This window comes from Homalodisca vitripennis, chromosome 2 (genome assembly GCF_021130785.1).
Source record: "Homalodisca vitripennis isolate AUS2020 chromosome 2, UT_GWSS_2.1, whole genome shotgun sequence".
In the NCBI taxonomy this organism is placed as follows: domain Eukaryota; kingdom Metazoa; phylum Arthropoda; class Insecta; order Hemiptera; family Cicadellidae; genus Homalodisca; species Homalodisca vitripennis.
Genome location: NC_060208.1, coordinates 73,903,645 through 73,918,187, shown reverse-complemented (window position 1 = coordinate 73,918,187; position 14,543 = coordinate 73,903,645). Strand labels below are relative to the sequence as shown.

Below are 14,543 nucleotides of genomic sequence, written 5' to 3'. Positions count from 1 at the left end.
ATTTTGTACACATATAACAAATCATTATAATAGGCCTTTTGGTAATGAAAGATTCTATGATAAATAAGAAGTATAGCAAAAACATGTATGTAGGTGGAAATAAGCCTGTATAAAGTAATGAAAAATAACTATACTATTATAGAAAGTAAATAAAATAAAAACCTGCAAGATTTTACTTACAGTAATTAAAATATACACAGTGCTGGTAAAAACTGCCTGGTAATGCTAAATCTCTAATAGAGGAAAATACTGTAACACAGTGTCAAATTATTATAAAGGGTGTCCCTTAACTCTCAGGACAAAGGTATACCATGTTATTGCTCAGTTCTAGACAAACATATTTCACCACATTAACTTGGGTCTCTGATGCTTAGTTTTCCATCTGCCTGTCTGTATGTGTTTTTTATAAAAAATTAATATCTTAAAAACTATTAAATTAAATTATACCAAATTTGGCTCAATTTTTTATAATATCACAGCCAGTTAGTGAAAAACACATCATGAATTATCAATAGTATTTTGAAAATGGTGGCCATTAAAACTTTTAAACTATCTATATCTTAAAAACCAGCAATAGTTTTTAGAGAATTTTATCATAAATCTAATAATACTAAAATTGTTTAAATAGAGCAATAAATAACTGATTTGGAGCAGATTTACTGAGACAATAAATGTCCTAAATTGAGGTTCTAAGTGAATAGCCAATAATACAAAAACTGAAAAAACAGCAGCTCTAAATCAGGTATTTATTATTCGATTTTAATAATGTTTGGTGTCATTAGATTTGTGATAAAACCCTCTAAAAACTGTTATTCTTGTAAATCTTGAGAAAAACTGCTGGTTTTTAAGATATGCTAAGTTTAAAAGTTTTAATTGTTTCAAAATACTAATGATAATTTTATAATTCTTTGTTTCTTTAACTGGCCTTAGTATTGTAAATATTTAAGCCAAATTTGGTTTAATTTAATTTATTAATTTTTTAAATAAAAACACAGGCAAACAGATGGGAAACTAAGCATTGGATACCCATGTACATATATTGAAATATGTGTTTTTCTTGATGTGAGCAATAATGAGGTATACCTATGTCCAGAGAATTACGGAAGACCCTGTATAAATATGTACAATAATGAACAATCATATGGCTATGAGACATTACAGTAATCGTATTAGAAATTATGTGTTAAACCGTAACAAGTGGCTATATGGTGTGGCCATGATATAGAACTTAGTAACTTTTTATCATATCAAAAATATTCTATAGTTTTACACAATGCTATGAGAACATTTTAGGGAATGTAAAGGTAACAACAACAAACGCATAATGTTGGTAACATTACATAAATTATCTAAACTAAACAGCAAAATGTGTCCTCTTGAATCCTTGGCCTGGAACAAAAGATAGACATATTTAAAATCTGCTAATTTACCCTTGATTGTTTTCATATATTCCCTTAATATATTTTTCTCCAAAATTTGAATATGGTCAATGTTATAGCTCTTACGTTTTCAGATTTCAGTGTTCCAATCCCAAGGTTGGAAGGTTAGTTCCATCCCAGTATATATTTATGAAAGCCACAGGTAGGTGACCTACTACAAATACAGCTCTGTACTGAATAAAGCTTACACAGTACACATCTCCCCCACTTTAAAATAACAATTTAATGTTTTCAGACTTCAGTGTATTATCAGGGAAGGTTAGTTCCATCCCAGTATATATTTATGAAAGCCACAAGTAGGTGGCCTACTACAAATACAGCTCTGTACTGGATAAAGCTTACACAGTACACATCTCCCCCACTTTAAAATCACAATTTACTGTTTTCAGACTTCAGTGTATTATCAGGGAAGGTTGGTTCCATCCCAGTATATATTTATGAAAGCCACAGGTAGGTGGCCTACTACAAATACAGCTCTGTACTGGATAAAGCTTACACAGTACACATCTCCCCCACTTTAAAATCACAATTTAATGTTTTCAGACTTCAGTGTATTATCAGGGAAGGTTAGTTCCATCCCAGTATATATATTTATGAAAGCCACAGGTAGGTGGCCTACTACAAATACAGCTCTGTACTGAATAAAGCTTACACAGTACACATCTCCCCCACTTGAAAATCACAATTTAATGTTTTCAGACTTCAGTGTATTATCAGGGAAGGTTAGTTCCATCCCAGTATATATTTATGAAAGCCACAGGTAGGTGGCCTACTACAAATACAGCTCTGTACTGGATAAAGCTTACACAGTACACATCTCCCCCACTTGAAAATCACAATTTAATGTTTTCAGACTTCAGTGTATTATCAGGGAAGGTTAGTTCCATCCCAGTATTTATTTATGAAAGCCACAGGTAGGTGGCCTACTACAAATACAGCTCTGTACTGGATAAAGCTTACACAGTACACATCTCCCCCACTTTAAAATCACAATTTAATGTTTTCAGACTTCAGTGTATTATCAGGGAAGGTTAGTTCCATCCCAGTATATATTTATGAAAGCCACAGGTAGGAGGCCTACTACAAATACAGCTCTGTACTGGATAAAGCTTACACAGTACAAATCTCCCCCACTTTAAAATCACAATTTAATGTTTTCAGACTTCAGTGTATTATCAGGGAAGGTTAGTTCCATCCCAGTATATATTTATGAAAGCCACAGGTAGGTGGCCTACTACAAATACAGCTCTGTACTGGATAAAGCTTACACAGTACACATCTCCCCCACTTTAAAATCACAATTTACTGTTTTCAGACTTCAGTGTATTATCAGGGAAGGTTAGTTCCATCCCAGTATATATTTATGAAAGCCACAGGTAGGTGGCCTACTACAAATACAGCTCTGTACTGGATAAAGCTTACACAGTACACATCTCCCCCACTTGAAAATCACAATTTAATGTTTTTAGACTTCAGTGTAGAATCAAGAAAGGTTAGTTCAGTCCCAGTAAATATTTATGTAAAAGCAGTTTTACTTGCCCCTTTTTTGTAACAGATTTAACTGAATCAGTTGATATGAAATTTGTAATTATACTAGCTAAAAAATTGTAATTTTGAAAACAATTCAATTTTACAAGTAACTTTATCTTTAAAAATAAAGTAAAATTTTAATTGATGACAAACCTTTTTCAAAATATTTTTAACTCTCCCGATTGACAAAATATTGAAACAATTCATTCAGTTGTGTTTGTAGATTGACAATTAACCATTAAAGTTATTAGCAAGTTATATGGTACAACTTCAAGCTTGATTCAATTAATTTTATTGGATAATATGGATATGGCAAGTTACTGAGAACTGTGTACCCCAAAATCCTCCATCCTCAAAAATTCACTTACTCATGCAACCATCTAACTGCATCAGTGACATAACATGACTCCCTTGTACCATTTCACGTTTTACCCACCTTACCTTACAACACGTACTTGATCCAACAAGCACAGCCTATTCCAAGAACTTTTTATACGAATAGATCTAATAGCATTATTAACACTTTTGCTTCAGAGCAATGTTAAAAATATGCTGTAATTATAGATTAGTGCTGCAAACATGCAGTGGCTGGATCTCACCCGTAGACTCCCGCGGCACATTTACAGTGGTGTCCTCATGTCAGGCAATAATTTTTTAAGTGGTTTATGTTTAAGACCTAATAATTTTGTAAGTCTACAGGGATGTCTTCCACACATTTGAGGTGCTTGGTCTTTGTACCTGACAATTTTGAGATGTTATACAGCACCTGACAAAACTGCACATGTTTGATATGCAAAATTTGCTGAGTTGAACAACAGAGGAGAAAGAACAATTTACGTGTTTTCTACTTGCAAGGAAAAACTGATTGGTCTATGTATGCCAATCTGTTTCAACATATTGGAGTAACCTCGGTACTGTATATATGCATTGCAGCTCTATAGCGAACTATAGCCCTCTTATTGAAATAACTTTGAAAGATTTAAAACACAAACTTTATCATTTATAACTATAGCCTATATAATTTATACAATATAAATCCAGAAAGAACATTTTGTTTTATACACTGCAACTGTCATTTCCCACATGCACGGTACTAACTCTACTTATTAAAAAGTAGTTGATGCCATTTCGAACTGGCTACTGAGAACTTGATTACATTTTCTTTAATAATTTCTAAAGAAAAATCTTTTCTAATATTATAGTGGTATGTGTTTCAACAACAATGAGAAGACCTCAAGAAAAAAGGTTGTGAACGGCAGGTATTTTTGTTAATTTCCACCACTGTTTCCCACTTCATTCTCTCCTCATCCCACCTAGACTAGTGTTGGGCAATGTTGCAAGACTCATTTCCCCTTAACCCTTTGGTCTATTATATACAAGACAATTCCGTTTACTTGCTACTGGCATATCTCTAAACATATACTGTAGGGGAGTTGCGAAATGACCCCTTGTCCAACATGCTGTGTATTGCAGCGGTATCACCTGATTTTACAGTCGATGATGTCAGCAACACGCACAGATTATTTTGTTATATAACACTAAAGAAGAACATTGAAATTGTATGCCATTATTTACTCCAAATGGTGAACAATAAATCATTAAACATCAAACTAACTAATAATAAATATCCAGATTATAAAATAAACCATTTATAAGCATTAAACTTAATTTGATATAAGAGAGTATTTTTGTTTCCAACAGGACTGTTACCACATAGGATTACCACTGGGTAATCCTTAATGCCTTTGTTATGATGACGTATTTGATTTTCTCATGCTCATACAGTAGATGTTTTCTTAGTAAAGGCTACTGTACGAAAGACAAGTACTATGATACATAATAGTGAGAGAGAAGTGAGCAAGCGCACTAGTGCATCTGTCATACTAAATGTGTTAAACAAAAAATCTTTTAAAATCATAATCTGAAAGAACATAATTTTTAAGTTATTCAGAACCTCAGCACTGGATTAGTATGACAGTTCTGGGAAGATATATTGTGGAAACCGCTTCTATCTAGCGGATATTTTATGAACTAAAATCTTGTAACAGTGGGTGCTTCTCTGTAAAATTAGTATTTAGGAAGAAAATAGGTATGAAACTTGCAACGGCGGAAAATAAAGGATTAAAATATTTCTATGCATTAATCTAAATTGAAGGATAAAATTATTTGAACAATACTTAGAGTACAAGTTGTAGAAGAAAATATTATGTTCCTATAAATCACAATTCACACTTACCAATACTGGTCAAGGTATTGTCAATCTAGAACAAATAAGCAAAAATCATTGTGGATAAGAAAAAAAACTACACTATAACACATGGCAACAGATATAATTTTATTAATTTAGTCAATGTAACCTACAGCATTTCAAATTAAATACTTCTTCTGAAACCTTTCATCATGCTAACATCCATGTAATACGGACATTGCATACTCAACTGAAAAATGCAGGCAGCCATGTCACACTTCAATGATTTTTTCCATGGCATTTATGTTTTATTTCAGCCAGGAAGCTGTTGGATTACTTGTCACAGTAGAAATTGCATTACTGTTCTTACTATTTCTTTACATGTCGTGTTTTACATATTCTTTCATTTTCATAACAGCTTTATTGTTTATTGTTGTTTTCAACTTAGTAGAATGAGTAGAAGAAATTGAGGTAGGTCACTAGTGACTGAAAGCATGCTGTTTAGTGGACTAGCAGAAGCTGGATTGAATGTTTTGGAAGATGTGCACATATGTCAACTTTTGAGGAATACAATAAGTAAATCAGGGTCTCCAGACAACTTCAAAAAAGTACAAAAATGTACTTTTTTGTATAGGATGAAAATATTGCATGAAAATTCCTGCATTGTTCAAGTACATATCTTAAAATTCCAGGACGATTGAACCAAAAATTGTAATCCTCATGAATCCTTTAAGGTAGATAATGTTTAGTTACTACCTTAAAAATATATCTGGTACATTAAAGTGTATTATTTTTTAAATTATGTTTTACCTAATGGTAATGTATTTTTAATAACATTTAAAAATTTTGTCATACTGACATCATTTGCGTAAATTGATTTTGAATAAGTGAGGAATTTGAAAAGGTAAATTAATTTTCCTATAACACTGTTTTATCAGCACAAATACAAAATAGTAAATATATTACACTACATAAGTTAAAAAACAAAAGCTATTTATATTAAAGTAGTAAAAGAAATACATGAGTATGATATTTCTTTTGAAACCAATAACAAACTATGGCAACCACTAACCACAACCCCAAACTAGACTATTATAGACATAGACAAACTAAACTGATTAGCTGACAGGCTGGTGCAGTTGAAAGGCATTAGCTATTTTGAATCAATTATAAAAAATATACACAATGCCAACTTTTTTGCAATTTTTATTACAATTCCAACGGTACTTCTTTCACAGAAATCTGTCAACACATAAGCAAGCACAGCCACTTTAAAGAATAAGAATACGTTTATTGTCATAGAGCTTACACGAGCATCGACACAAGTCATGTATAAAATATATAAAAACTAGCATAAGTCCAGACAAGGAAAATTTGGTACCCAAAACATGAAGTTGACAAAACAGTCACGCCACAATTTAAATTATTGTAAAATATAAATAAATAACAAATTAAAACAGGTATGTAACAAATAAACAAATAACAACAACAAGTAAAACACAGCCTCAGAAATTACAATAACAGAGTTATATAACATTGATAAATTTTCTAATATAGTTTGTATAAATAAAAAACATATAACATTTAAAATCTAATGATTAAATTAAATAGGTTATGTCTAAAAACTAACAGTTCCACAGTCAAAAAATTCTTTCAATGAATAAAATGGATTGACTAAAAAAAATTATTATTGCCAGGAATAAAATTTTTGTTTAAATTCATTAAAACTATATTTCGAGATAAGTGGTTTTAATAAGTTGTATACTTTCAAAGCGATTACTGTTTGACTATTAATAGTTTTGTTTAGTCTATAAAATTCTATGGATAAATTTTCTCTATTTCTGGTGTTATACATATGTCTGTCACTGTATGTCTTCAGAGGTTCAGGATGTTTGAGTATGTAGAGTACAATATCAAATATACATAAGTTAAATATAGTTTGAATTTTATTTGCAATAAACATTGGTTTACAGTGAGCTAATGGTTCACACCGTACAATAATTCTAATGGCTTTCTTTTGTATAGTAAAAATTTCTGATATCCTACTGCAGTTTCCCTATAGAATAAGGCCATATCTGAGCACTAATTGAAAGAAAGCAAAATATGCCGTTCTGAGGTAATCAGTGTGCACACAACACGTGAGACGTCTTAAGAGGTAAACAATCCTGGAGAGCTTAGCTGATAGGTGATCAATGTGGGGTCCCCATGTTAAATGATCATCCACACAAACACCCAACAACTTCACATTATCCAATAATTCAATATCAGAATAAATATTGTAATTTACTTGTCTCAGGCTAAAAAATATATGCTGTGTCTTGTTTTCATTCAACAAAAATCCATTGGAGTTAAACCACAATGATGCTTGTTGAATGGGTTCCATTGAAATTTGTTTCAATTCATTCAGGTCATTACTACTACTTAAAATGGTTGTGTCATCTGCATATAATATAGTTTTGGAATTGACTGAGAAAGGTAAGTCATTGATAGCTACCAGAAACAAAAGTGGTCAGAGAACAGAGCCTTGAGGAATTCCATACTCAACCAAGAGCTCTCCTGACCACTTTCCCTCGGCAAATACTTTCTGTCTACGATTACTTAAGTATGATTCAAAAAAACTAACAACATTCTCACTTAAACCACAATATTTTAATTTCATAAGGATGTCATCGTGATTTACACAATCAAACTGCACCAGTCACAGAGAGTGGCCTGAGCAAAGTCTTTGTTTTCAAAAGCATTTAGCACAAATTTAACACCTTGCATTAAAAGGTGCTTTTTCCTGACCTAAAGCCAAATTGTGACATACTCAAGAAGCCATTAGTTTCCAAAAAAATGCTAATTTGATCGAATACCAAAATTTCAAATAATTTTGACAGTATTGGTATAACAAATACTGGGCGGTAACTATTTGGCTCGTTCTTGGGCCCCTTCTTATAAATAGGACAAATACGAGCTATTTTAAGTTTATTTGGGAAAACTCCCTCAAGTAGGCAGAGGTTCAAACAGTATGAAAAAGGTTTGGCTAAAGTTGTTATCACCTGTTTCATAAGAAAATTTGACATATCATATATATCACAAAGATACATTTGCACAAGCCGGGAGCAACAAATATGTTGCAGTTGAGGGGCGTCAGCTTTATTTTTAATCCTTATGCGTTGACAGATTTTGCTGAGAAATGTATCATTTGAAATTTTAGAAAAATTATAAAATAGTTGGTAAAGTATAAATTTTTATAATTATACTGCATTTATTGTTATTTGACTTTTAAATTTTTCAACAGGTGCCATTCTGTTAATATTAAAATCACACAATTAATATTTAAAGTTTTTCTCTTATATTTCATAACCAATGTATAAAGTTTGGTATCCGTAGCTTTACTAGTTCTAGATGCGTTAATTTTTTTAAATATGAAATGGTGGCTATGGGCTAAACGACACACTTCTCAACTTACATTTATGGAACATTTTGTGTTTTGAATAATGAGTACTATCACAGAAGTTTGTGACACACTTTTGTGAACACCCTGTATATAGTCTAGTCCCGTATAACAAAAAAATGTTTTAATCAATTTTTTATTATATTAAATTCAATTACTAGATCTTTTACATTTTAGGTTATTATAGTTATGAATATTGGATCTGAAGTTTAATTTACCTGGATGTTTCATAATGTACACTACCAAATCAAATATATACAGATTGATTACCGTAGGTATTCCTTGAGAGCAACGAACACGGGCCTACAGTGTTCTAAGGGGTTCAACCCCGAAATAATTAAACCCTCAAACACTTAACTATACAGGGAACTGATTTGCATAATTATTCTAGTCTGCAATAGAAACATTGTACTAAAAACGATGCTATGCCACTGACTGTCCCATACTATTAAAGTGACATTAGGTAAGGTGTGAGGTATTACCTGTACATCAACCTCTCTACTGCATGTCTCAAATATAAACAGTTAAAAAACAAAACAATTTTCAGAACCCTGCATTTCTGTCCTTCAAATGTAAATGAGTAGATAATGCAATATGTGTATCAGTGTATATCTAAATCATTACTACAAAGTATTTCTTCTGTAACATTTCGTTCCACTACTTAACACATGATCATCTGTAATTGTTCTGATTTGTCACCACTTTTTATGTGTGTATAATATGATTGGGTTAGAATATTTCTAATCTAAAATACATAGCATTGCGTTTCAGATGATGGTATGGATGGATAAACTGGATGAGGACGTCTGACAACACTGATCAGACACATGTAACTGAGAAATCAATACTTACCAAATCCTGATTTTCCGTGTGGAAAATATAGCATACAAAACGATTGTCTGGAGAAATGCTCCTGTCTCTGCAACAGTTAGAAAACATATCATGAGACCTTGAGAAATAACAGTGACTTTTATACGTATGGAAACGTTTTTAGACAAGATGTGTTTGGAAAGTAAAATCTATGGAAAAATGTTTCAACTAAATTTGATTCTTACATTTTTCAACCAAGTTTCAACTAGTGTTAAGGCAATTTTTCTTTTTTTTTATAGAGGGAAAGAGCCTGATTCTCCACGTAGCCCTGAAAGGAGCTTTGTCTCTCCCTTACTTAAGTTTTAGACTCTCAGAATCCTATGAAGCTTTTACAGAAACCTATGAGTTTTGAAGGCTCCTGTTCTCTGATGTCCTTTGGGTTGAGATGAGCTTCTAGGAATTTTATCTGGATTTTGCAAATGGCAGAACAGTTTAGCCATAAGTGTTCAGCTGTTTCTTCTGTCTCTTCGCAGAATCAGCATTCAACAGTCTGGTTTAGACCCAAGTTCATCAGATTTTTTCTAAGAGAGCCATGTCCTATCAGCATCCCGCAAATACTCCTTGGCTCTTTTTACTTAATACTTATGAATCATATCTTTGAAATGAGAAATTTTGCAAAACTCTGCTACAAAAAAATAAGAACATAAATTATATGACCTATACAGTTAAAAAAGTTGTCAAAGGGGTCAAATTATACTACAGACATCATACAGCAATATTTTATTAAACAACTTCTTATTGAACAATCAATATTGAATAATTCACAAATTAATTATAAGATGTGTTATCACCATGACAACTTGAACAATTCTTTAGAATTAAAAACTAACACACATTATTACAAGTATAATAAGAAGTGTTGACAGAGAGCAAGAATCATAGTATTATTAAAAACTGAGTGCATCAGGCAAGATGTGAATGTGTTCTATTTCTATCCAAGGACACCATGGGACTGCCAGCTCTCCCATGATTATTAAATTTTACACCATATCAGAGCCAAATAAAACTGTTAGGGGACTTACTCAGCAATGTAGGCAAAGTAGTTGGGTGCTTGTACGGTGCACCCACATGAAGAGATCTGCATGTACGAGTGTTTCATCAGTACCTGCAACAATAATTACTTTTAACCAAGTAATGAACCATAAATCATCTAATTTATAGGTATTTTCTGGAAAAAATGTCTATTATTTATTTGTTAACTTTCAGTTATATTAGAGCGCACATGGGCAAAATAGATGGACTTTCATGTATATAAGTTATACATGATCAGTTTATTTTTATAATTTTTCTTCCATACATTGCAATAATCCCATAACTGATCATTGCCATTACAGTTAACTAATTTCATTACATTTCAATTGTGATTTTCTCCTGATATCAAGCCTTTATTAACACAATTATATTAATTTCTCTTCAGATATATTTTTTACCTACTTCAAAGGAAAAACTAAATTAAAGTTGTAATGAAAAATGCTATTAAATACACACTTATCCTTCCAATTATAAAAATAACTGATTGACTAATTCTCCATCATTAGTAGACAAATTCATATTTATTTCCAAAAAAATCTCTACACTTGATGTATTGATGCTTTTGTTATGAGATTGGCTTTTGTGTAACTTTATTTCCATAATTTGACTATCGTGGTCAGAATGGGCTGTTAATATGCCAATGATTTTTATTATTGATTTGCTGGATTATCTGGAGACAGGAAAGCTAGTTACAGGCATTATGCTCGACTTCAGTAAGGCGTTTGATTACCTTGGCCACCCTCTCATTTTAAACAAACTTGAAAATCTGGGCATTAGAGGTACTGCCCTTAACTGGCTCAAGAGCTACCTGGAACAACGCAGCCAACTGGTCGAAGTTAGACACACGGAAAGAAGACAGATCCATACTGTAAGATCAAAACCACTCCCTATAAATAGAGGTGTACCACAAGGATCTGTCCTTGGCCCTGTATTGTTTATCCTTTTTACAAACGACATGCCTCAATATTTGGACAGTCTCTGTCATACGCTCATGTATGCAGTTGATACAACCCTTCTCTCTTCAGAAAACTCTACTGAACAGCTAGCAGTACGCTCATACACCTCATTGAACATGGCATACCAGTACTGCCATTACAACGACTTGGTAGTTAATATGTCTAAGACTAACCAGCTAGCATTTGGTAGAAAGCGAAACCAGGTACCAGCCCTACCAGATGTTGATGTAAAGCCACACACCAAATTTCTGGGAGTGATTATTGATGAAAAAATGTCATAGACACAACATATTGACAAACTATGTAAGAAATTAAATACCAGTCTTGATATCTTGAAGCAAATAAAAACAATCAGTAACACCCCAACAGCAAAGACTACTTAATTTGCAATATTTGAAACTCATATTCGATACGAGATAGCCGCCTAGGGAGGAACAACTCAAGAGAACCTACAACAACTACTGCGACTTTAGAAAAAAGCTATAAGGATTCTTAACTGCCTGGGCCCCATAGACACCTGTAAAGAAGCTTTTAAGAACCTAAAAATCATGACAGTGATTGCCCTCTATATTCGGGAGGTTATACTGTATGTTGATGGGAAGAACCTACCTCGAACTGCTGACCACCACGACTACTACACCCGACATCCTGCAAACTACCCACTACCAGCCCACCATCTTACACTGTATGAAAGAAAACCGTCATATGTTGGCAAGAAGCTGTACAACATATTACCACAAGAACTAAAAGCTCTTAAAGGAATGAAGTTGAAGGCATCGCTGAATGACTGGCTGACATCAAGACCCTTCTACACCCTAGATGAATATGTGCACTGGAAAGATATTCAAGAGTGACATTATTTTTGTATACAATTTGAATTGTATCCACTGTAAACTGACGCTATACATTTCTCTAAGAAATTTTGTAATAAAGAGTTTCTGATTTCTAATATTTGTAAACATGCTGTCTATTGGCATAGCAATTTAGAATTTTATTTTGGGATGACTCTGGTTAGAAAGTTCACTACGTTGTTAAATCCATGACTTTACAGAATATTTTTGAAGCACTTGACCTCAGTTATATTATTTAAGATATTAATATTTTCTACAGAGAAGGCATGAATCTATTTTCTATAGACTGCACAGAATGCAAGTCCCAGAGTTGTCAACTCGTGTGACAGTCAATCCCATATCGTGACAATCCAGTAACACTTGCTCAGTCTCTTGGTGTTCGCCCAACAGCTGTCTGATGGCCTGTTTGATCTCCTGCACATCTCCACATCACCTGACAGCACACGACTCATGTATGCCTACACTACTTACTTTGGAGTTGTCAACTCGTGTGACAGTCACTCCCATGTCGTGACAATCCAGTAACACTTGCTCAGTCTCTTGGTGCTCGCCCAACAGCTGTCTGATGGCCTGTTTGATCTCCTGCACATCTCCTCTGTCAGCTGTCAGCACACGCCCCATGTATGTCATTGCTTGTTTGCTCCTAAATATCAAAATAACCATTAGTGGTTAAATAACTTATAAGCTATTTTTACTATGATTAAGTTACTTATTACTGCAAATATTAAAATGACATTACTTTACAAAAATTTAACTTTTTTTATTGTAAAACTTGTCTTGTACAATTTGCATTATGAAAGCTATGTCAATATTCCAGCTCAGAGTGGTAATCATTTTTTCTATCCGAGTGAAATGCATTGACTTACAAATTTATAAAAATTATTGATTAGCACAATACTTTTTCACAAATTAATCAATGTCTCAATCATTTTTACAAATAATTTAGTGACACAATCACCTTTCACAAGACCCTGTGATCTTTCATAGCATGTGCCACTCTCTCTACACTTTCGGTCAGAAAATATTTATACTCACTTGAGATATAATGCGTTAGCTTCAAATGACATTGTCAATTTAAAGTATATTTTATTTTATCATAATCTGATTTAGTCTGGTATGAGATATTTATGTGTCATATGTACTATAGGAATTGCACGCTTTCTATACATGATACAAAATGTATTGGTCATGTACAATAAAGTTAAACATATTTGCACTTAAAGAGAAGCAAATCAATATTCAATTAAGTGAGCATGATCACTGCTTTGTGTATTTATTGAAATACTCAAAATGTAATTTGTTCTAAGACTTTCCCAAAATACACAGAAACTTGTACTATTGAATCATAGTAATTTTGTTATAATGAATCCTATATAAGTTGCAAGACGACAAAATACAAAAGTTTAATGCTGGCATAACAGATTTTGGCTGATTACTCACTCACTGATACAGGTGATGGACCCTGAAAGAACCTGAGTGGTGCTGAGCCCAGCCCTCCTCAGCAGAGGTACCAATGGACCGTATAGAGTACCTTTATGTTTTGCCTGGAACATTGGATCAAATATCATAGAAGTTGAAGTGGAATAAACTATAAGAATGAAAATTAAAAGCAATATAAACAATTAATTAACATGTAACTATGCAGTGAAAGTTGGGGAAGAAATAAGTAGATTATTTCATCAAGCAAATGGCTAATGCAAGATAATACTGTGAATAAAGTAATTAATGAGGAAGTTGTGTGTATGAAAACTGAAAAGAATACAAATACGTATATATAAATTAACCCTAGAAATGGTGGTTGTATGTTCCTGAAGTGGCATGAACACAGATCCATCAACAGTATTTTTTTAATAGTATTTTGAACCTTGGCCAATACTATAATGTAATATATTATACATAATTTTCTCATATTGAGTTGAAGAAAAATAAGATAACCTAAAGTTTTCAAATTAATACACTTTATGCACATGAAGGCTGTTTTTACTAAAATATAGTACCACTGTTTTGAAAACATTTGTTTGGGCCAGTTATTTACTAAAAGTAATATATATATATATATATATATATATATATATATATATATATATATACTATATATATATATATATATATATATATATATATATATATATATATGTATTATATGTATATATATATATTATATACACACACCAACATATATGTGTTATATTAGGAATAATTTATGCTCATTCTAAATATTTATATGTATAATATGAA

General features: G+C 32.4%; 1 protein-coding gene across 1 annotated transcript in view; it reads right to left on the bottom strand.

Annotated features, from left to right (window-relative positions):
- Window positions 1-1,161: 1,161 nt before the first annotated feature.
- Window positions 1,162-14,543, bottom strand: part of LOC124354180 — a 40,697-nt gene continuing 27,315 nt past the window's right edge. The window contains exons 8-13 of the mRNA XM_046804450.1: window positions 13,746-13,849; window positions 12,777-12,948; window positions 10,489-10,571; window positions 9,449-9,515; window positions 5,206-5,230; window positions 1,162-1,389 (exon numbers count right to left, since the gene is read on the bottom strand). Coding sequence (XP_046660406.1) covers window positions 1,355-1,389; window positions 5,206-5,230; window positions 9,449-9,515; window positions 10,489-10,571; window positions 12,777-12,948; window positions 13,746-13,849 — 486 coding nt within the window. The 3' untranslated portion in view covers window positions 1,162-1,354. The remainder of the gene's footprint in view (window positions 1,390-5,205; window positions 5,231-9,448; window positions 9,516-10,488; window positions 10,572-12,776; window positions 12,949-13,745; window positions 13,850-14,543) is intronic.